This window comes from Danio rerio, chromosome 19 (genome assembly GCF_052040795.2).
Source record: "Danio rerio strain M-AB ecotype USA chromosome 19, GRCz13ab, whole genome shotgun sequence".
Taxonomy (NCBI): Eukaryota; Metazoa; Chordata; class Actinopteri; order Cypriniformes; family Danionidae; genus Danio; species Danio rerio.
Window position 1 is genome coordinate 32672519 of NC_141039.2, and position 25673 is coordinate 32698191.

Here is a 25673-nt window from a genome sequence, read left to right on the forward strand (position 1 = left end):
CAAAGCATTTGAGCAGCTAGTTGTTTGGACTTAATTTAATTAAAAAAAGTTAATTAAACTCATACAGATTTGATAACTGAACCTAAAAGGTTTACATTACTAATACTCTAAATGTTTGATAGTATCAATCAACACAAGTAACATACTGTAAGTGTGTGTGACTCAATAAACACAAGTTTACAGTACTCAAACTATTTGGTTTCAAAACTTAAACGGTTTCTCGCAATCAGTTTCTTCAAACGAAGCTTAACCTATGCTTTACAGTGCACATAACCAAGTTCATTTTCAACAACTTTGTTTTAAGTGAGATGTCCACAGGCTTGCACAAACCAGTGGCACAGCCTTAACAGCTAGCTTAAAGGATGAACACATCGATTTGTTGGCAAATTGAATGCAAAAAAATGTGTGTCCCTGATGGAAGCTCTGCATTCATTCAATTCTCCCTTCAGTTCAGATGTGCTACAGCCCCGCTGCCATGACAACAGCATTTATGATGACATCACCTCCCTGGAGTGACTCACACTGCGCAGGTCTGCATAAAAACTCAACAGTCTATGTGCAACAGAGAGAGAGAGAGAGAGAAATAAATGAGTTTGTCTGACAGCATTTGCCTAATCAGTAAAGACGACAAACAACACACACAGCCGGAGACCATTCAGTAGACATCCACATATTTAATTCTCTATGTAACAAAAATAATTACACGTCTTTGTTCAAGGAGCTTTACGATATTGAAAAAAGTGAACAGAAACCAGACATTTAGAAATGCAAAGCACACATACAGTACAGAAAGCATTGTATTGCACGATTGGGCACCATTATTCCCTTTTTAGCGTCGTTTGGGGACATAATCTGAAGTCGAATGTGACCAACTTACATACAATTTATTTTCAGGCTGTAATATAAATGTAAATGCAATCAAGTTCAGAACGTCATTATATACGCGAGTGTCTAATTCTACGTTTCATAAAGTCTTTGGCACACAAAATCTCATATTGGACTGTAGCAGTGGCATGTATGGAGTCGATTTAGTGGCTGATCAGCACATTGCACAACATCCAAGACCCATTTTGCACTTCCCATAATCATTACCCATGCCCATTACTGGGTTTATGTAATCTAATCATAGTGATCATTAAATAGCCAGAGATGGTCAGTTCGAAAGAGTGCAGACCATACATTGAGTAACTCTTTTACAGTTTTTGAATTGCAGAGACAGTGAAACTTGAGTGACCCTTGTGGAAAAAGAACAGTACTGTAGCATCATAATAACAACAACAACAGTAATAATAATAATAATAATAATAATAATAATAATAATAATAATAATAATAGGTGGCAGTCATATCACCCTGCAGCTCAAGATCGGTTACTCGCTGAAGCTAATCAGGGCTGAGCCTATGGTCAGTACCTGGATGGGAGACCACATGGGAAAACTAGGTTTCTGTTGGAAGTGGCATTAGTGAGGCCAGCAGAGTCCTAATGCCCCAGTGTAGTGAAGGAGATACTGTATTGTGAATGAGCAATGTCTTGGTCCTGACTCTCTGTCATACCTGCCAACACTCCTGTTTTTCCTGGGAGTCTCCCGTATTTCAGACCCATTTCCCGCCACCCTCCCGTTTTGTTATTTCTCCCGGATTTTCTGAGACAAGTGTTGGCAGGTATGCCCTCTGTGATCATTAAAAATCCCATTGAACTTCTTGTAAGGAGTGGGTTTGTTACCCCAGTGTCCTGGCCAAATTCCCTCCATCGGCCCTTACCCATCATGGCCTCCCAATCCTCCCTATCCACTGAATTGTTTCTATCACTGTCTATCCACGCCACCTACTGTATAGCTGGTGTGTGGTGAGCACACTGGCACCATTGCCCTTTGGCTACCGTCACATCATTCAAGTGGATGCTGCACACTGGTGGTGGTGTGGAGAGACCCCCTCATGATTGTGAAACACTTTTGGTTTATGACGATAGACAATAAATGCGCTTTATAAATAAATACACATTGCATTAAATAATAATAATAATAATAAAAACATTTGACTTTTCAGAAATTATATTATTTTGGAGACTTTATTTGAGGGGAAGTATGAAATTATACAATAATATTATTATTACACTATACATGTTATCACATTATGATTGCAATTACATGAACTTTTGACCCACATCAGTACCACTTAATTAATTTCATATACATATGTATTTTCTTGCATTTTTAAAATGTGATTTAGGTGTACTGCACAACGTATCAACAAGCATTTATGATCAACTGCTGAAACTTGTATGTGATTTTAACTCACACATTTGGTATAAAGTGTGAAAAATTAAAATCGGAATTTAATTACAAATAACACAGTTAAAATGTTCAAGTGCTCTGCGTGTTTCTTTAGTATATTAGTCAACACATCAAAATAAAATAAAACAAGTTAATTTAACGTAAAATTGTAATTTAACAAAAATATTTGCACTTCAAAATCCACTTTAGTGGGCTTTCAATTCATAACATTTATATTATCTATAGGTTAAAAATTAAATATAAGATTCAAAGTACACTAAGTACACTTCTTTTTTCATAAGGGTGCATTTCAACAAAGTATAAGCTACTTTGTGACAAAATAAGCAAGAGTTTACACCTAAGCAGCAGACGTGTGTGAATGTGATAGCAAACACACACCACACTGATTCTACAAAAGTACAAGTAGTGTTAAAGGAGTTGTGACAAAATGTGCTGACAGGCAAGAACAGAAACTGCTGTTACTGAAGATGAAAAATCACAGGATCTTGAAATATTGCTACAACCTCCTATTTAGAAAAAAGTCACTCAGATAGAGCTTAAAACATGACTAAACATGTAATCATTGCTTTTGAGTAGCACATTGGTACAGTAGCACATCTTTGACAGTATGTTATGGTTCTGAGGGCTTTTTTACTGATAGATTTTATTCAAGGGATAGCTTTCCACTGGACTCTATGAGGGAATATTATTACTGGGCCTTATCAGGTCCTGAGGGCCCTGAAAAATCATAATATTTGAAGGTCTGATCTCGAAGTTATCATCTTTCACCACAGGGAGGCAGTCTAAAACTAAAGCTGTGTCTGTTTAGTGCAACGGACAGTATTCTCGTGTTAGTATTGCGGCATAGTAACATTTACAAGAAGTACTACACATTCTGCGTCTGGTTTACATTTGCGTCCACTTATATTACAAGAGTAAAGAAAATATTTCGACATTGACGATATTCATACAGTTAAAATCCTCTTTACTGACACCTGCTAAGCTTGTGAAATAAGATGACCGAAAGCTAAAGCTCTCCTTACACAGACGCACACACAAAAAGGCCACACCAGGTAACGACGAACACAACGGCTTAATACTCCTAGCACTGGCGTGAAGATCATAAGAAAGAATTAATACAAAGGTTGAGGCATTTGTGTTTTCGCGCACTCTCTCTCACACACACACACACACTGCGGCTTTCACGCCAAATTACAGTGAAGAAAACACACACATTTTTAGTTTCCCTCATCCACACGCACAAGTACAGTAGTTTTTGTGTTTGCACACAAGTCGTTGCAGCTGTGTCAGATTATGAAAGCAGTTCTAAGGTAGAGAAACATTTACATGTACATCTTAAGCATGTGTATAAGCATTATGTACAAAATGTCATCATATACATTGTCAGTTCTCTAGCTAATAAAAGCTACTCCTCGTTTTCTGGCTTCACCCTTTTACTTCGCCTTGGCTTTTAAGCTTTATCTCGGCCAATAACATGATTAGAAGATGGATATTGTTAGTGATGGTTATCGTCACACACTGATGTGACAGGATTTTTTTTTTTTTTTGCTGTAGTGGTTATGCAGTTGTACTGTATATGAAGGCACCCACAAATGTCAAAGGACTCCTGAATGCATTTCCACTCTCTAATGTTCTTCCTCAGGCACACTTTGACATTTTCAGTGTGGACAAAAAAATAAATAAATTCTATATTCTATCATATTTAATAGAGATACACAGTATGAGCATTTGGCGGCAATGATAAGCAGATTTTGATGGCTAATAAGCATTTCATATTGAAATTTGTTATATTTATGATCTCAAAAGTGCTTGAATCATATTAATTTAATTATATTTTTTTCTGAATAAAAAAAAACCTCGTAAAAAATAAATCGTACAGGTGAGTTTAGACATAAGAACATAATAATATATGGATTGAAAAATAGTAAAGATTGAGGTTAAGCTCCTAAAGTCTGTTCACATTAAGAAACGGTAACCAACAATAAAGATTTGATGAAAATTAAAATAAATAACACACTCCACACCAAAACAAAAATGCAAAGCATTCAAGCTGATGAGAAATAAAAACAGCGACAGCCAATTAGTTACCAACCATTGTTAAAAAGCTTGAGCATTTAAAGCGATAGGCTTATGTACACATAACACACAGCACAACATTGAGCATTGTATGCTAATATAGTCAAGCATCATTATAGTTATCTTTACAGTTATCGTTCTTGGTATGAAATGGGCTTTAGTGTTTACATAAAACAAGTGACTGTTAGATGACAGAAAAGATCATTTGAATGAAAAAATAGGGAAAATGAGCATTAAATATGCACTAAACAGGCTATTATAAAAATAATATCAACCAATAAATAATAAAAAATAAATCAAATGAGCAAATGTTGACTGTTTGCCAGTATTTTATCAGTATATCGTGCATCTCTCTATATAAGTCAGGCCTAAAAATACTAAAAAAAATTTCATCTTTGTTTGATTTTGAACTAATTATCAAATGTAAATGTACTAGTTATCAAATTGCCCAATCGTATGCTTTAAATCCTGATGGAAAATCTGATCTATCGGCACGAAAGTGACCTTTTCGAGGAAGAAAATGTCTTGTTCTGACTCTCTCTCTAGAGGCTGGAAAGCTGACAGAATGTGTAACAAGTAATAGAGGGTGGAAAAAGACTCTTTCTTGCATTACTTCGACTAATCATTCCAAATTCCCATAATCGTTTCCTTAGATTACCGTGCGGTCTAACCTCTGTTCATCTGTATGTACATATTCTCTCATCATCTATGGCCTAAATCTCACTCTAGAAGTCTGTACATGGCTCTCCACTCCTTCCTACCCTCTTAACTCGTTCTCCTGCTTTCCTTTCTTACTTCTGCATGTCACACTGCAGTAAAAGCACAATGGAGGGGTCGCTTTTGGCCGCTTCTTTGAACTCCTCCAGTGAGATCTCATCGTTGTGGTCCTTGTCCATCTTGCTGAAGATTTTGTCCACGCGCTGCTGTGGGGTCAGACCATCCTCGTTCATACGCATCATGATCACTGTGCCGACCATCTTGTAGATTGCCTTTAAACACCAAGATGAATGGAAGATTGGGGTGAACAAATGTTTAAAAGCAGACCCATATGTCTAAACTTTTAAATTCTACATTTTTAGGCCTTAAACATCTTACAAAGATTTGAAGTATTGATTTCTATGTCTTATGGGGTTTTAACCAAGTCTCAGTTTTGTGTATGTCATTGTAACACTTCCTCTAATTCAATGGTGTTGTAGGTCATATGGTAAAATCCGAATGGCTGAAGTTTATTTTAACTATATGAAAAATGTACACTCGCCGGCCACTTTATTAGGTACACCACTCCAACTGCTCGTTAACATAAATTTCTTATGAGCCAATCACATTGCAGCAACTCGATGCATTTGGGGATGTAGACATGGTCAAGATGATCTGCTGCAGTTCAAACCGAGCATCAGAATCGTGGAAGAAAGGTGATCTAAGGGATTTTGAACGTGACATGGTTGTTGGTGCCAGACGAGCTGGTTTGAGCTGATAGAAAAGCAACAGTAACTTATGAAACCACTCTTTACAATCGCGGTATGAAGAAGAGCATCTCTGAACACAAAACACGTGGAACCTTGAGGCTACAGCAGGAGAAGACCACACTGGGCGTCACTCCTGTCAGCCCTCCAGGGCCGAGTGTGGACAACCCTGCTTAATGATCACAGTGTACCCATCTTTTGATAGCTATTTCCAGCAGGATAATGCATCTTGTCGTTAAGTGCGAATCATCTCAGACTGGTTTCTTGAACATGACAATGAGTTCACTGTACTCAAATGGCCTCCACAGTCACCAGATTCCAATCCAATAGAGCACCTTTCGGATGTGGTGGAATGGGAGATTCGTCATGGATGTGCAGCCGACAAATCTGCAGCAACTGCGTAATGCTGTCATGTCGATATGGAGCAAAATCTCTGAGAAATATTTCCAGTATCTATGCTATGAAGGTTTAAGGCAGTTCTGAAGGCAAAAGTGGGTCCAACCCGGTACTAGTAAGGTGTACCTAATAAAGTGGCCGGTGAGTGTATTTGTAACTTTGAAGCCTGACCTACCTATAAGTCAACCTGCATAGAACAAAATACATTTCTATCCTTAAAAGAAAGATGAATTAATATATTAAATATACATTATTTAACATAAAAACAAATATTTAGGAGACTTGCATTATAAAATAGTTTATAGTAACAGAAATATGTCTAACGTATGACTGTACAAATAATGTAAAGCTATACAAATATAGATGTGTGTGTTACAGTGACTGTCAAGAAGCAGTTTTTTAAGTATGTTTCTTTTTTACACAATTTAAAGATAACAGTTTTTGTCAATGTATTTCCTTCAAAAATTATTAGGCAAGTATATTTTAAATGCTTTTAAATATATTTTAATTTAAGTATTTAAGATTTATTTTAAGATTTAAAAAAAACATACTTTTAAAAATATATATTTATGTAATTATATACTATTTAAAAAATTTAACAAACATATTTTTGGCCTTTTTTTGTATATTTTGACAGTTTTGTCCCAAATGGAAGTTCTTTCCTTGACTAGGTCAAATAAAATTTGCAGTATACGCTTGTTAAGTGTTGACGTGTTTGTGACGTATGTAATACTGTTTCCGGGTCCAGGCCACCATTCATTTGAGTGAAGAAATCATTCGTTTATGATCACGTTTTATTCCTATCACACATTAAAGTTAATTTTATATGAAATCGTAGTGTACACAACAATCTCTGGGCTTGCTGCATAACAAATACCAAAAATGTAACAATTTATAAAAAAAATGTATCACTTTCTTAACAAGCGGATTACAACTTTGTACATATAAAACCAACAGTGTGACACAAGTCTTAAATTCTATTCATAAACGTCTTAAAAATAAACCTAAATTTGAATTGATCAAACCTGCAAGAACCCTGTAATCGAGTATAGGAAGGACTGTCTTGTCTGAACCCCTCACCTCAATGATCTCCAGCATCTCCATGCGTGTGATTTTACCGTCTCCGTCCAGATCATACATGTTGAAAGCCCAGTTTAGTTTCTGCTCAAAGCTTCCTCTGGAAGTAATGGACAGCGCGCAGATGAACTCTCTGAAGTCAATGGTACCATCACCGTTTTTGTCAAATGTCCGAAAGGCATGCTGGGCGAATTTTGAAGCATCTCCATAAGGGAAAAACTGGTGGAAAAACAGATGATTTATTAGTACACTTTTAGCATAAATAAGATTATTTTTCATTGTACTTGTAATTTCTTTGATGCACATCAGGGTTCACACTGATACAGTGTGTAAAGCATCCTACTGACAGTACAGACGACCCTCACCTTCACATAGAGTTGCTGGAACTCTTCCAGATTGAGGATGCCAGATGGACAGTCCTTCAGGAATCCTTTATACCACTGCTTCAGCTCGGCTTCATTGAACTCTGTACTCTTGGTCAAGTCATCTAGCACCTCAGGAGCCAGCTTGCTGTTGTGTTTTCCCATCTCTACACCTCACTGCAGACAAGATGGGCAAAGAGCTATTAAAAATACATTCAGGTTTTATAGATTGGCAGCAGCAATTAAAAAGAGAAAAGTCTTTTGTCAATACTAATGGGAAGGAAGGATGTAATTTAACTGTTGTCAATCACACTGTTCAGACTAAATCACTTTCTGGATCCTTTTTCATTATAGTATCATAAGACATGAAGGAGCACAGTGAAAGATTGTGTATTACCATTAAGAAACACTACTACTAATATGGTCTGATTTAATTAATCTCCCAAATATCCAATTATATTCTCCATGGAAAAACTGATTGTATTGATACAATATTAATCTTCCAAGATTATTATTGCATATTATTGAGTTCTGTAATAATAAGTGGTAATTTTTTTTTCTGAAGCAATTAGTGAGTCTGTGGCTGCGTCCGAAACCGCATATTTCCAGTCTATATAGTTTAATAAAATGAGTATGCGAGCCGAGTAGTATGTTCGAATACATATAATTCGAAAATCAGTATGCGAGAAGTACCCGGATGACTTACTTCCGGCGAGATTCTGGAGTGCGCATCCCATGCAGGCTGTGCTATCCCATGATGCCCCATGAGAGAATTCATGAATAGAAGTGAAGCGATGCAACTGACTCTGGTAGATCATGTGACCATGACAATATGGCGGATGTAGTACGTCCAAATTCCATTCATACTTTTCACATTCATACTATATAGAACGTACTTTTCTAACGGCCAAGCAGTACCTTTAAATTCAAAGTAGTAGTAGGCGGTTTCGGACGCAGTCAGTGTTTTATTAAAATGATATGCAGTTAAGTAGTCAAGAAAAATCTAAACCTACAAATAAAATAGAGCCAAAACACTAATAAATCAATACAAATCAATACAATAAATGTGAAATAATGTGATTAAAAAATAGCATTCTGAAAATCTAACACTCATCTTTCAATGTCTGGGATAAACTTTAGAAAATTCCAGGATGTTACAGAAATTTCATAACCCATAGGAACCATGTATTAATGTCTGCTTAAGTTGGTTCCCATTATTTTAAAGGAGTACTTTTATAGGAAGATGTAATAAAAGTTTCATAACGTGCCTATAAAGTTTCAGCTTAAAATACGACGCCACTTTTTGGGGTTGAGGAAGAAAAACCAGTGTTGGGCAAGCTAAACTTGGAAAATATAGTTAGGCAAGCTATCAGTTACTCTACTTTGAATGTAGGAAATTTAGCAAGCTAAGCTAAGAGCTACATGGCAAAAGTAGCTTACTACATGCCAGCAAGCATTTTTTGTTTTTTAAAAGATGTCTTGGCTAAAAAAGGTAAATTTGGGCTGTCAGTGAAAATCTAATAGATGTCTGAGAATATGCCAAAACTAGACTAGTCATCAAATAAACAGAAATGAATGACTACACATATAAAGTCTGTCTTATCTGTCTATGTGACGACTAGTCTAGTTTTGGACTATTCTTAGATGTCTATTAGATTTTCGCTGACAGACCAAGTTTATCCTTGTTTTAGCCAAGCTGTCTACGTTAAGATGTCTATTAGATATCTATTAAACACAAAATAGTTTGCTGGGATCACTTTAGTTTATACTTATTTTTTACATTTATAAATGTAGATTTTTTTTAACCAACTTCATCCCATGTCAATGCTATCTTAGTTATCAATAAAACTGTCAATGAAACAGCAGGCGTCACTTCTCAGTTTAATTGTTTACTGTACTTAACAGCTGTTACTAACCTTACAAACAAACTGCACCAAATATGGCAACAAAAACAAACATCCATCATAATAAAACCAGGTGTTCAAGTTCTATGTGGCACATCTGTGGAACGAAACTCAACTCAGCTTTAGCAAGGAACAATAAAAAACTTAATTCATCTCTAACAAGATCACAGTAACCGATTTATGACATGCACTTTAGAATTAGTTCCTCTCCCTCTGTCATCTTCTCATCAAGTAAATTTTGTGTGTCAACTTAGTGATTGGTTTGTGATGTCACTTTCTAGAGTGAAATGTGGCAGTAACACACCCAAAAGCCGGTTGCCAACTGATGGTAAACACGAACAAATCATCATCAGAATGAACGACTTTAGTTGACCAGTTGCAGGCAACAAAGCAAAACGATGAATGGCAGTGACATCACTTACTGATCCAGGATCAATATAGCTTGTGTAAATGCTGCTGCACTACTTGGTCAAAAAAAAGGGATTTACTATTGAAAATCTATTTGATTCAGAAATATGCTGATACCACCATGCTGCTGAGCTATGCTAAAACCATAACACTATAGCATGGGTCACCAACCCTGTTCCTGGAGAGCTACCTTCCAGCAGAATTCAGTCCCAACCCTGATCGAACACACCTGAACCAATTAATAGTACCTAAAGCAGCACTTGATAATTACAAACAGGTGTGTTTGGTCAGGGTTGCAACAGAAATGTGCAGGAAGGTAGCTCTCCAGGAACAGGGTTGGTGACCCCTGCACTATAGTCTAAAACGAAAAGTTCGAGTGTGTCTCTTTAAATGCAAATGACCTGCTGCTGCTTCCTGCGAGGGTGGAGCTTTTATAGAATGTGGTTCAGTTACTCCTTCAACACAAACAAAACAAATGCTTGTGTTTCAAAGCCTTGTCAGTTTAATCTCCTGACTTCCAGTTTTTGGACACAGTTGGATGTGAGACAGAATGAAGTCAAATATCTGTTTTTACGTGGACATGGAGCCCACCACACACTGTAAAAGTTGATTGATGATACATCTCCACTTTTTTCTACTGCAAAAAAGTGAAGCTAAAATGTTGCAGTTGTCTCCACTGTCGTCCTGCACAGATTATTCAACGCAATCTCACGGCAATTCGTAACTTTTTGATTTAGTGGCAAATTTGTATGAATACGTACAATCTAATTCTGATTTGCTCATCACCCAGTGACGATTGGGGTTGAGGGTGGGGTTGGGTTGGGTGCCACGCCTCCTTTTTAAAATCGTACATTTTCGTATAACTGAACTCATTCAAATTCACAACAATTAGCCACTAAACTGCCAAAACATAAAATATTACGTTTTCTCGTGAGATCAGGTTGGATTATTACAGTAGTGATCATGAAATGGAGCCTACATTCCTAAAGAGCCAATCATAAGCAGACAATCGTGACAACACTAAACATCAAAGGAATGAATGTTTTTTTTAACATGCATATTAACATGCTATAATGATAGCATCATTGTAAATCAATATTTAAAGTGTAATTATTATTATTTCATTTGGCTCTTGTCCCAAGAGAATGGTCAATGCTGTCAGCCATCAGTGGGCAACCTAAATATTTTGGCTTTACATTTCAAGATATGTGAGGCACACCTGGTGAAAACACAATACTAAGGTTAATCCAATATAGCATGTCTTAGGCATTTACAATATTGTGTAAAAAGGCTGTTGTGCACATGTACAAAGTTACCATAACGTAGTGTTAACTTTTGTCATGATGCTGGAATTTTAAAAACGTCTGTTTCCTGCTGACATATGAGGGCTGTTGAGAGCGTTCTTAAACTGATTTGCCATTGTGTTTACGTGCTCAACAGAAATGACTGTGATTGGCTGTGAATGTCATCAGTCACCGAACTCACAACTGTTTACCAAGAGTAACAACTGATACAAAGACACTGGGGCATTTCAAAGTCATGTCGATCAGCTGCTTTGTTTATAAGCTGAAATACGTGTGATCCGCTAATGAATCAGCGCTTTAAAACCCTCCAGTGTATCCCTGTATCTGTGGTTACACTCAGTAAAGAGCGGTGAGTTGGGTAAACTCATGACCTTCACAGCCAATCACAGTAATTTCTGTTAAGCATGTGAACACAATGGCAAATCAGCGCTGCTCAAATGTTAGGGGGAAATTGACATTTTTCAAATTTCAGTATCAATTGGTACCCAATTCCAATATTGTGACAACCCTAGGGGAGAAGGAAAGCTTTCCAAAGGTTTGAAACAACTGAACCAGGATTCACCGAAAGGATTCACTTTCACAATTTCAAAGCATCTGAAACACCACAAGCGTGGGACACCTGTTTGTCAAAACTGTTCAGTGTAATGCAAGTACACATATGTTATCATCTAATATCATGAAATATTAGATGTATTCATAATATTTTACAAATTGTCACAGCTTATATTGTTTATTCCATGGTGGGCTCTGCTAAACAGGCCAATAAGATGCTATTAACAACAGTTATTCCTCATTAACATCTCATTAAAGGGCAACTATTTTACCCCTTTTTCAAAATTTAAGAAACGTCTTTTGGGACTCTAGAACGTCTCTGTAAAGTTTCAGCTCACAACACCCATCAGATTGTTTATTATAGCTTTCAGACTATTTGAGTTTTCTGGTCAGAACACACTGTAGCTGTTTTCAAGAGTCAGAGTGTGCTTCAGTCCCCGGCTGCATCAGATAAACAGCACAGTGACAGACATGAAGGAAGCAGATCTCACATAACATTTGTAAAAGTCACTACAGTAAACTCTCAGAAAATAAAGGCACAGGAGCTGTCACTGGGGCAGTACCTTTTAAAAAGATACATATTTGTACCCAAAGAGTCCACAGTGGTACCTCAAATGTATATATTAGTACCAAATGTACCTAAAAGTACCTTTAAGATACCATTATGGACCCTTCATGTACAAATATGTACATTTTGAAAAGGTACTGCCCCAGTGACAGCTCCTGTACCTTTATTTCTGAGAGTGTAAGAACTTTCCCAATGGTTTTTTTATGTATTTGTTGTGGAGTTAATTCAAGCTGAGCCTAGCCAAACACAACTCATCAGCAATGATTTAAATCCATGCTATTGTGAAAAGCATATTCTCAGAATAGTTCAGAAGAACCGCATTTATGAACTTTTGAGTGGAGTTTGTGCTTTGTAGATATTTTTCAAGCTCCTACAGCAAGATTGCTCACTAAAGGAAGTTGAAAATGTAAAAAACGCAGAACATAGACTGACTTGTACTAATCTCATATGATGTTTTTCTTTTCTCTGTCTTCGGTTAGCAGATGTTACCCACATTTCTTCTGGGATTTTACACTTTGTCATGACATTATGGCTTATAACATGTCTGCCCGTGGCAGAATCCGAGATATATTATACCAAATCCAAATAGCCCTTGGCCTTGAAAATGGATATATTTGGGTGCCAAATGACAAATGAGGGACTGTGTTAATGAGTCATTATCTCCGCTCCCAGATTATTAAAGTTCATTAATATTGAGCAGGTCTAAATAGTTGACGAGGGGCACATGACGATGGAATACAGCAGCAGTAGCAGAGGAACTCATCTGAAAGAGCCGCTCGCCCACGGCACTATTTTCTCCCCCCGATGGAAGGTCATTTTAGTGGGATCATGATGACTAATCAGAGGTGAGCATTCATCTCCTCTCTCTCTCCTTCTCGCTTTCTCTTTCTCTATTTCACTCCCTCTCTGTCGCTGACCTTTTTTGGAATTCTGTGTTCTGGCGGCCCTGCTAATCCTGGCATCTTTCTGACTAGTTAACTTTAGACAGGGGAGTTTAATTAAAGATCTAAGTGGTTAATGAACTGTATGGCTGACAACATTCGCCTCAAGGCTCTGAAAAGCTGCTTCTTTGAGGTTTGTGAGACAATCCACTATTGTTTTCGATCAGAAAGGCTCCATCAAACTCTGCAAGCACTCCTGCCCACAGGCCAACCTTTGTTAACTGGTTTGTAATGAGTGACTGCTCAAAGTGGCGCCATGCTAGAGGAAACAAAAATCTGTCAATCATTACTCCAGAGCCCTCCATGAAACTGAAAAGGAAATGAAGAGTGACTCAAATTGGAAAGCGACGTCTCTTTATAAAAGTTAATCTACACCCATATTGCTTTGGAATCTGTGGGAGAATGTGTGGTACTGATTACCTGGGAGTTTTAACAGCAATAACTTGAACATGCTGTGTGTGGTTTTACTACAATTGTTCAAAGATCCATAAATATATACTTTTATTTTTTACTTTCAGATAGACACAAAAGGCACTATACACTACCCAACAAAAGTATTGTCATTCCCAGTGAGAGCAACAAATAATAACTTGACTCAATCATTTGGAAAAGTGGCAGAAAGTAGAGTTTCCTATCAACCATCTGTTGAACTGCATCTCAATCATCACAAATACTGCAGAAGACCTATTAGAACCCAGATATCTCACAGATATCAGTCAAGTTTGGTGAAGGAAAAATCATGGTTTAGGGTTACATTCAGTATGGGGTCATGTGAGAGATCTGCAGAGTGGATGGCAACATCAACAGTGCAAAATCTTCAGCAGGATAGCGCTCCTTCTCATACCTCTGCCTTCACATCAAAGTTCCTGAAAGCAAAAAAGGCAAGGTACTCCAGGATTGGCCAGCCCAGTCACCAGAATGAACATTATTGAGCTTGTCTGGGGTAACCCCTTACAAAAAACTGCAGTGAACTGAATTAAAACTGCAGTACAACAGCAGTTTATAAAAGTATAACTGCAGTAAAGTATAATTGCAAAATTGCATGCAATGAAGTAACAACACAGTTCAAATACAGTACAATAAAGTTCAACAGCAGTATAAGTTGCAGTAAAACTGCAGTAAAAACAAGTAAACTCTGTCTTTACTGCACATGTGCTACTGTAGTCTAATATGCCAATGGTGTGGTAAGAACTGCACTGCACTTGTGTGACAAGGGGTTTGTTCTTCAACATCTTCCAGGAATATTTTGTACTTTTTTCAGGGATGTTTTTTGGATTCAAGTAAATTTCTAATCAGAATTTTAAGAGTTTATTTGCAAAAATGAATAATAAAAAATAACTGCAGTGAACTAAACAGTACAACAGCAACTAAAATGCAATAAAGTTCAACAGCAGTAAAATTTGCAGCACAACTGAAGTAACATTAAATAAACTGAGAGGGCCCTTACAAAAATTACTGCAGTTAAAAAAAAATAAATAAAACTATGTTATTTAAGTATATTGCAGACAGTATGACTGCGATCCAACTGAAGTACTACAATACAACCAACTGCAGTACATCTACTACAATACAACTGAAGTACTACTACAGCACAAATGCAGTACAACTACTGCAATTCAACTGAGTTACTACTACAGTACAACTACTGCAATATAACTACTATAATGCAGTATTGCTACTGTAATACAACTGAAGTACTACTACAGTACAACTCCCATACTGCTATTGCAATACAACTGAAGTACTTCTACATTACAACTACAGTACAACTATTGCTTTTCCTGCATAGTGGACAATGGTTTCCAAATGAGGTTTCAGCACTTCAGTTGAATTGCTGAATTACTACCACAATATATTGTATTGCACTTTTCAGAAGTAACTACAGAAATGCATCTACAATACTGCAATACATAACAGAACCAAAGTGCACTTTTTATACTGATGTATGCAATCAATTGTTTAACATGTATTGCAGTAGCAGTACTGCATTATAGTAGTAGTATTACTTCAATAACATTGCAGTAGCAGTACTGCATTACAGTAGTAGTATTACTTCAGTACCATTGCAGTAGTTGTACTGCATTAAAGTAGTTTTAATATTTCAGTACTATTGCAGTGGTACTGTAGTAGTACTTCCGTTGTATTGTAGTAGATGTGCTGTAGTTGGTTGTATTGTAGTACTTCAGTTGTATTACAGTAATACTGCAATATACTTGAATACGTTTTTTTCGTGTCCAAAAAAAACCCCTGCACTTTCCAGAAGTTAACTACAACGGCAGTATTCCTTTAAAAATTGCAGTAGTCTTTTTAAAAAATGCAGTGATTTTTTGTAAGGGAAGAGAAAGGAGGAGGCATTGAAGATGAATCCAAATGATCTTGATGAACTTTGGGAGTTCTGCAAGAACGCTTTCTTTGCCATTCCAGCTGACTTTATTAATAAGTGATTTGAGTCATTGCAGAGATGTATGGATGCAGTCGTCCAAGTTCATAGGAGTCATACATAATATTCATTATTTTTCCACTGCACCATGCATGACTTTATATTTTATACTGTACATTATTTCTGTTAAGTGGCAAGACTTTTGTCTAAGCAAAGTCAGACCTTGCTGTCCTAATTAAATAAATAAAAATCAAGGCATGATCATATTTTATTTTGGTAAAATAAGAGTAATCTAGAGGACTTTGCCTTTCATATAAGGCAAATATTAAAATATTATTTTTAATAAAAATATAATTCTTAAAATAATTTCTGGCACTTTAAAACTGGAATAGCCATGAAAAAAAAATCTGTATTAGTGTATAATCCAAGTCTAATAAAGAGACAGTGATAGTTTCATAAACATTTTTAATATAGTTTTTGTTGTATTGCTTTTACAAGTAAACATTTACCCCAAAGAACATGAACAGAAGTATTTAAAAAGCCTTTAAAAGTGAGTATTTAAAAAAAAATATATTTTTATTTTGATGTGAACTAACCCTTTAACAAAAGGCCCAGATTGTGATTAACTAGCAAAATGTACAATTGGAAAAATTTGGAAAAAACACCCTGTTTAAATCAGTTATTCTTCACTTACTGTTTTGTGCAAATCTTATCTTAGTTCGAACTATCCTGATATGGATTTTTACAATCATAAATTGATTTAAAATCTACTTCCAATGGCTGCATAAACATTTATTGGCAGCAAGCAATTCTATGTTTAGCTTTGCAGACTTTAATAAATGATTGCAGAACGAGTCAAATAGATGCAGCAGATTAAAAGCAAAGCCCAATAAATCTAATTAAAATATTTGCTAACTTATTTTGCATCAAAGTACTTCAAACCTCTTTTCCCAATTAACGCAGTGTGTTGCTTCCAGTTAAAAAGCATTTTTATTGACAGATAGATGTAGTGTTGAACCACACTCTGGCTTTTAAAGGGACCGGGTGGATTTTAAAGGAAGCAGATCCCAGCTGTGTGCGTTTGGTGTCCAAGGTATTGGCTGGACACAGCAGCTCCATTTAAAACCTCAGATTTACTGCAAAGCTCAATTTAATGCCTGTCAGGAGAGCAAATGTTGCAGAAAACTTACCAAGGCACCACAGCTGATAAGAAAAATGGGCAGGCAGTTTTAAGATTAATGTAAAAAATACAAAGCACCATTAAAGCTTTAATCTACCCATTGGCTTGTGTTGTGAAAAATGGTTTAACTTGTTCTTTGCATTACAATGGAAACTTCTTTTCCCATTTGTTTGCAGCAGAGTATAATCTCTCCTGAGTTTCCGTGTGATGAGTCAGTTCTTGCTTCATTTGTCACCAGAGAGGACGTTTCTGCTTATCAATGAACGCTTGCTTTTTTTTTTTTGCGACTCCTATAGGATTATGACGGCTGCTTGCGGATTAGTCTTACTAGGGAAGAAATGTGGGAGACATTGTAAAGGTACTGCCGCCCGTCACTATGCCGTTTCTCTTTCCTTGAGCAGAAGTGATGCTTATCTGTGAGGATTTGCAGATTAATGTTTCATGTTTTAAAGTTTGAACTACACACAGCTGTCAGTTGCTGGCTTGTCAAATGAAAGAAAAGGGGAAAAAAAACTACTGAAGGGCAACCAGACTGCACTACGTGGTTAGCTTTAGGCTCCCGAACAAGTAGATGATTGCTTTGATAGCTTTTCAACATCCACTATATTACAGCAAACATTAAACTCCTTTCAGGAAAATCCAAACAGTTCACTGAAGTACACTCACATTACGTTCATATACTGAAAGTGTGTGTGCATGCTGTGAGTAGACAGACACACATCAGGAGTTTAGATTCTTTTATGTGAACACATGAAAGTGTGTGTTTTTATAAGTGTCCTTTACTAGCTCACATGAATGAATATTAAATGATAAAACAAATATAAATAATAGTAATGGCCTCAGTTAAAAGTCTACTTAAGTACTCTACTAAAAAAAGATTTTAGTTTCATGAGGAATATAACGTCGCACTATATTTCAGCTGTTCTTAAACTTTACATTCTCATTTTATTGCAGTAATGTGGTGCAGTTATGAGTGCATTAAAATATATTGAACGGGAATTGATTTTGTAGTGAACAGAGCATCTGAGTCATGGAGCCTTAATAATCCAAATGTTTCCCAATGGTAATTTAAAATCTGACATTATATGCTATCATTACCATTGATTTAATTACAATAACCATAACAGGTGTTAAATCACTTTTAACTGCTCGCGATTTTAAAAAGAGCGTTTACTTCTGAGCTATTTGACTAGTTAACAATATTTCAAAGAACCAACTCAGTAGGCACAGACAGGGCCGGCGCGTCCATAGAGGCGACCTAGGTGGCCGCCCTAGGGTGGCAGCATAGAGAGGGCGGCGTCCGCAACGCCCCCCTTACCCCCCGCGTCCTCAGTTATGTCCGCGACACCTCCCTCACCATCCGCGTCCTCAGATATATTCGCGCATAGGCGACAGAATAGAGAGGGCAGCGTCAGCGACACCTCCATCAGCACCTGCAGGTCCTCAGTTATATCCGCGCATAGGCCGACAGATTAGAGGTCTGCGACACCCACGCATCCTCAGTTATTTCCGCACATAGGACGGCAGAATAGAGAGAGCAGCGTCGGCAACATCTCCCTCGCTCCCTCAGCACCCGCGCGTCCTCAGTTATATCCGCGCATAGGGCGACAGATTAGAGGTCTGCGACACCCACGCGTCCTCAGTTATTTCCGCACATAGGACGGCAGAATAGAGAGAGCAGCGTCGGCAACATCTCCCTCCCTCCCTCAGCACCCGCGCGTCCTCAGTTATATCCGCGCATAGGGTGGCAGAATAGAGGTCCGCGACACCTCACTTCATTTTCATAACCGGTTACTTTCGTTTTCACATATTGGGGTTGAGGGCGGCATGATCGTGCTCTGCCTAGAGCGGCAGTTCAGCTTGCTCTGGCCCTGGGCACAGATCACGTTGATCTTTAGTTCTATTTTGGTTGTGATGTCAGGTGACCAAAATTTGACATCAATCTATCTAAAACCAACGTCAGCTGATAAACAAGTCATATGGTGTTGATATTTTGTTGGTTTTAGGCTGTGACTTAACTAAAAATGAACTAAAATCCATGATTTTAACGTCATGATATGACACTCATATACCTTGTCAAAGTCTAACATCAGTAGACGTTTATATTTGGTTGGTTTGTGTAATTACCTAACTAAAATTCAACGTCACTTTAATGTCATGATGTGACATCTGTACATTACCGGCAATTTTCTGGAAAGGTCTGTCTGTGTGATCAGGCCCTTTTTGAAAATACCAGTAAATTCGTTCTGCCAATTTTCCGGAAAAAGAAGTCGTAGCATTACCGGTAATTTGCTGGAATACTGCTCTGTGTGAATGCAGAAGGAAGATTGCCAGAAAGAGTGTGTTCACGCTTAGAACGCGCTGAAGTAAGATGTCTACTCCAGCCAATCAGAACACTCAGACGCATTCACATCTGCTTTGTTTATGAAAATAAAAGCCTTTGAATATTTTTCCAGACACATTCAGCTGCTAGATGTTAGTCAGAGAAGATTTCTGTTCCTCCTTAATGCCAACTGTGTAAAAATTATCGATAAAATGTTTATTATACCTCGGCTTCCGTTGCTTGACGCGTGTGCACATGAAGCAGCCGGGGAGCACCAGCACACACACATATTATGGACATCTCAACAAACGAAAGTGTTCCTCTATGTGATTTTATTGAAGTTGTTTACAATACACATATTCCTCCACAGAATTTGTAATGTAGTGTTTCTGTCTTTGGATGTTTGTGGGACAAAGCTGCTGCATGAAGGTTAAAGCTTTAAATAAAAGTGAAATCTTCAACAAAACCGACCCCTTCTATGTTTACAAATACAAGCGCAGCCATTTAGAGCTCATTTCTGGTTGATGATATCAGAATTTACCGGCATTGGAATGGACGTGTGAATGCTCTTTTCCGGTACAATTCCGGAACGTCCTAGCCTGTATGAACAGTGCTTTTTTTGAATTTACCAGTAAATCGTTTCAGTAATTTTCCAGTTATTTACCAGTATTGCTGTGTGAAAGTGGCTAATATCAAAAGCTAACATCATTAGCCGTTGGTTGCTTTTATGTTGTGTCGTGTACTCACTAAAATTAATGAAATGTACGTTGGGTTCTGACATCAACCTGATTTTCATATACAACCAAAATTCAAAGGTAGCCTGAAGCTGGAGTCTAACTGCAATTTTACTGTGTCATGTCCGGTGACTACTGGGTAAGAACATGAACAGAAGTCTTTAAAAAGCCTTTAAAAGTGAGTATTTTTATTTTGATGTAAACTGACCTTTTAACAAACAGTCTTTAAAGGGCCATAATACCCCCTGTCTCAAGGCTGGTTTATACTTCTGCGTTGAGGGATCGGTTTGTCCCACTGCGCAAGCCTTGCATGTAGCTGTGCATTTAAGCCTGATTTATACTTCTGCGTCAAGCGCACGTGTATGCTCAAGCGCAGCCTGGTAACGTGCAAGGCATGTGGCATGGGTCTCAGCAATCATTCGCCGCAGAAGTATAAACGAGGCTTTATACTTCTGCAGGCTGTTTGTGTTGCTCTGCAATAAAACTTTTTAGACTATAGCTGGCAGTAGGTTTTATGTTCCTTCGTGTTGAGTTTCTTCACAGGTATTTTTGTTTTTTCTAAACGCTACAAGTAGCTCAAAGTTGCTCATTTCAAGGCAGGAACCGGTAGACGTGCAACAACTTTAATCATAAGGTAAACAAAAAACAAAAGTTTCCATCTAGAGCTTCTTGATGGGAATCAATACTTATAAACTCACTTTATTGGACTCATGGCTCTCAGCACTGCCCATGCTCATCACCAGTACTAAGCTGAGCAATCACAGCTTATGCTACGCGTCGTTGCAACGTGTAGTTACAAGATGAAGGGCAGTTGAGGAGGGGGATCGGTAAAATGACGTGCCCTGGGTGGGAGTATCGAGTGGAAAAAAAAGGGAGGGGTTTGCATAAAAAGGTTTCATCATGTGCACTATAGCTGATTAACCCAGACACAGGGTAAATAGACAGTAATTCATTGAGCAGCCTTTACAGTGGAACCGAGAGCTGTGTGGAAGTGGAGGATTTTCAGTCCATATATTGTAGTGATATTACTGTAAACTTAGTAACTAAATCCTTTTGACTTAGGTATGTCTTTAAATAACTTAAAGAGTACTGCTGACAATACAAACTAACTTTGCCATCTGGAGAAACATAAATAACAAACATTGATCACACACCAAACTCGTAGAGACAGGACAATCAACAATCAACTGGAACTGCGTAGTTTTTTAAAAGGAGACGAGTGGCAAAACTGGATTTCACCTGACAACCCATGTCTACAAGCAATTCTTCTACTACTTGTTTGAATTACAGTTGGCAACACAACTCTCTGAACATTGTAAAAGTAAAAAGAGTCTTCGAAGTTATATCATGCATATCAATAAAGTTGCATTTCGTTCACAATAGAGTGTGCTGATTGGTTCGAACCAGGTCTTTCTCATGAATTAATGAACAGATGTGCTGAAAACTTAATGTTGTCACTTTGTACCGGCCGGTACAGACTGCCATTCTTTACACAGGAATTTACACAATGATCTCATCGCTGTGACGTAGCTTCAAAATTTCTTTTTAAACCAGAAGAATGAATTTGCTGTAAACAGCACACAACTTTTTTTCACTTTCAAAAATGTCACTTTTTAGTGAAATATATGGTCACCTTAGAATTATAAGGTTCTAACTGACTTATTCACATATTTTTTTATTAAATGACAACTCATTTACATTAAATTATATTTTTGTAGAAGTTGTTTACATTTTAAGACATTTTATTTAAAAAAACAAAAAAAGGCTTTATCTACAGAGTCTAGCTTGAATCTATAAAGTTATTTCTGTAAGCCAATCAGCATTGAAAAGATGTGTGTAAATGTGATGATTTGGAAGTGTTTTTTTTTTACATTGAGATTAATTGTTACAGTTTACATTGTTGAAAAAGAAACTTTTTATTAATAAAATGTAATACATAAAATATTTTTATTTGTGTGTATAGTCAGTGAAATATTTTTCAGTGTTATTAAACTCATTTGCTCATTGTTTGTTTTCTTTTAGAGTCTTTAAATTTGATATTAAGCCTTGAAGGGCGAATACCTATTTAATTTATGGGGCATACAATTCAACAAATATAATTCAATAGTTCATATAATGCATAAAATTCAATAGAGAAGACCAAATTAATTACATACAATTAACAGCTGCACTGCATAAAATATTTAGCACAGCCTTATACCCTTAATTCACAAAAAAATAAATAAAAAATAAATAAATAAATAATATATATATATATATATATATATATATATATATATATATATATATATATATATATATATATATATATATATATATATATATATATATATATTCATCCTAACACATTAAATAAATGTTATAGAAAAGAAAAATGCTTTCTCAAGCCTCAACATTTTTTTACAACACCATTTTTTATTGTATTTATTGAAAAGTAATGCTTTAAATAATGATCTGCCAGATAGAACCTTATAATTGCAAGCAGAAAATGACTCAAATTAGAAGGTTCTATCTGCATTTTCTCTATGTGTTTTACCCCAATTTGCAAATGTAAGATTTTTATAATTTTTTTGATAATTTATATTTAGAGTACATTTAGGGTCTCTGTCATGTTAATGTATGAAAGAAAATGGTTACACACATACTGTTTGCTATATGGAATGCAAAAACTTTGAAGCTCAATATCTCAAAATCATTCAGAATGCAGAGAGAACCTTAAAATTCCAAGGTGAAGATATGTGTCCTCAAAAAAAGCGTTTTAGTGTTTCGTGACCCTTTAAAAAAAATCTCTTAAAATCAGAATATTGTGGTTATTTTAAATTTTGTTATCTAGTCTAATAGCTCAGAAGTAAATGCTCTTTCCAAAAAATGCAACATTTAAAAGTGATTTAGTTGTTGTATACTAGTTAACAATATTTCCCCATTCTTGCAGCCAGTAAGTATTATTTCATTGTTACTTTACAATACAAGAGGTCACACACATTAATTCTTGATCTCCGTCTTGATCTTTCAGTGGTTTTTCTCAGAGTCACGTCTATCGCTGTTACGTTCCTGTCAGCAAGAAAACGAAGCAAATGTCTTTTGTGGCCTCGTCTCATGGCTTCTCCTGTCACTGTCTCTCTTTCATCACTGCTCCATTGTCACTCAGATTGATCGATGGCCAGTGATTGCCTGTGTGGTCACTGCTGATGCTTTTGATATTCCAGCCACATCAGTCCATGACTGTTCCTTTTAAGAGCACCCAAATGAGACCACTGAAAGCTGAGATGTGCCAGCCTGATCTAAATCAAGGAAACGTAACTTGTTTACGTTTTTTCAGTATAGCGGTTAATTCATACATTAACAGTCATACAAGTTCAGCCATACAATAATGTATGATTTTAAAAAGGAGGCGTGGCACCCAACCCTACCCCTAAACCCATCCGACATTGGGCGATAAGTAAGTCGTACTAAATTGTACGAATAGTATTGTAGGAATAGTCACTAAATCAAAAAGTTATGAATTGGCGTGAGATTGTGTTGGATGTGCTGGATTAATGCTGCCATGGTGAATAAGCATAGATGCATGCACATGCACACTCATACAAAGACATACAGGTCTGGTTCTTAAATGGATCCCAGGTGGAAAATAAGATTTTTTTTTTACTTCTTCCAAGGTTTGGACATTGTACTGCCAACTGTCAGAGATTGAATAAGAAAAGAAGAGATGACTCAATCTGAGACTCTTACAGACCTGATTCACCCCGGTGACCCTAAGCAAACTCTTATTAAGACTGACACAGAAATGGCAGACAGAACCGAGAGATGAAAATGTAGTTTAGAGATTAAGACACATAGAACCTGTTACAATGGAAGTCACAAGCCAACCAGCTTCTACAACAAGTTAAATATTACATAGAAAAATATGATAATTAATGTTTTTATGTTGCTTTAACATATTTTAATAAGCTGATTGGGTTTCTAATAAGAAACCCTGAGGTACCTTAATATTTGTAGTCAGTTTGACTAGGTTGAGATAATTTAAAAAATTAGCTAGACTACACCCTGTAATAACCCTATAAACTAAATGACTAAAAGGTTTTGCCTCTAGGTCTGTTATCCTGGTTCTTATCCGTAACACCAGTAAGAACTCTGACATAAGCTGGAAGATAGAATAGGCCATGATTGAAGTTTTTTTTTTGGTTCTTATAGTAGCTTTCACAATAAAAGTGATGAAACATGGAACATTGAAAGTAATTGAAAGTATGCAAACTAAAGCTAAAACAAATCAAAACCAGCTAAATATAGCTGTGCCTGTCTTTGTTTGTATAAATGGCGAAATTTGTAAGTAGAAAAACTGATCTCTTCACTAGCGAGAAGACAGTTAAACAGCCTCCATCATTCGGCCTCTTTATTATAATTTACTTTTACTCTTTACTTCTTTACTTTTGTGGATAAGGAAACTGTATTGTATGCAATCCAGATATCCTTTAGCCTATACATTTAATTTCGTTTGTTAACTGCAAAGATTTGTTTCAAAACTATTTTTAAATTCAGTTCTAATTTCCAGCAAACTAATAAATGAACAAAAATAACGAAGTGTGGTCAAAAAACTGAGTTATATCCAAACACATCTCCTATTCTTATGCCCCATATGGTGATGCATAAGTCTCTAAAACCAGACAGATGGACAAATCTAAACTTGTTTTTATTAAACCAAATATAATTATGCATATAATGAATAATACTCATTATTAAATGAATAATAAGAATAATAACATTCTACAAATGCAAAATATCATGAATAAACTGAAAAAAGCCCCCAACATGAAGACATGGAGGAAGTGGTTTTTATATTTATGTAGAAAATAATAATTTTTGTAACATTTTATTCTTTAATTTTTTTCATATGCAAAGATATTTGTGTATTGCTGTACATCCTGTGTGTATTAAGCAATGTGTAATTGTTTAAACCTGCATAGGCGCAAAAGTAACTACGCTGGACTTTAGACCTGCTTTCAGTTGGTCAGTGGCGCAGTTTATTTCAGTTATTCAAAATAGCAACATGCCAACAATGCGCCTTAACACACCCCCTTTTAAGTCCGAAAAACCCTTGAATTCAAAAAGTGGTGCAAATGGATTTGCTATTTAAACAACGTGGCGTAAAACGTGAAAATTAGGGTTGCGCTGGTCTGGAAAAAAGCAACTAAACAAACACATTTTGCGCCTTATTGCGCCAGGTGTATGATAAGGCCCATAGAGGATATATACATTATGATTTTTTCGCTTTTTCTATATATACTGTGATAAGAGCATAATTTTACAAGATGACTCATTCACAATTTAACATCAATTGAATGATTTTTAGGGAAGTGCATCTGCATAAAAATACAAAATCACACAAAAATATACAAAATAATATTAATTAAAGCACAGAAGAAATCAATAGAACAAATATAACAATGAATTAAATGGTTTTTGGAGTCTAACAGCATTGAGCTGCAGAAATTGAGTAATCGAACGCAAAATAACATTGTATAGTCTTCATTGTCTAAATAAAGACAATTAATCTGTATTAAAGAGGCAAAGTTTATACTGTTTTGTGTCCAAATGGTTTAAATTTGCTTCAAATAGTAGCCAGAAGCCTTAAAAACACACTTAAATAAAAATCTTTTACACTATTAGATTACAGATTATAGCATGACATCACAAGTAACTGTTACTGGTTAATAA

At 36.4% G+C, this 25673-nt stretch overlaps 1 protein-coding gene across 2 annotated transcripts in view; it reads right to left on the bottom strand.

Moving 5' to 3' along the window:
- Positions 1-654: 654 nt before the first annotated feature.
- Positions 655-25673, bottom strand: part of hpcal4 (hippocalcin like 4) — a 44914-nt gene continuing 19895 nt past the window's right edge. Inside the window, exons 2-4 of one of the 2 annotated variants that reach the window (XM_087294728.1) lie at positions 7671-7844; positions 7309-7524; positions 655-5358 (exon numbers count right to left, since the gene is read on the bottom strand). In XM_087294728.1, coding sequence (XP_087150854.1) covers positions 5161-5358; positions 7309-7524; positions 7671-7832 — 576 coding nt within the window. In that variant the 5' untranslated portion in view covers positions 7833-7844 and the 3' untranslated portion in view covers positions 655-5160. Of the gene's footprint in view, positions 5359-7308; positions 7525-7670; positions 7845-25673 lie in introns of those variants that run through there. The other variant, NM_001114687.1, reaches the window with a different exon arrangement.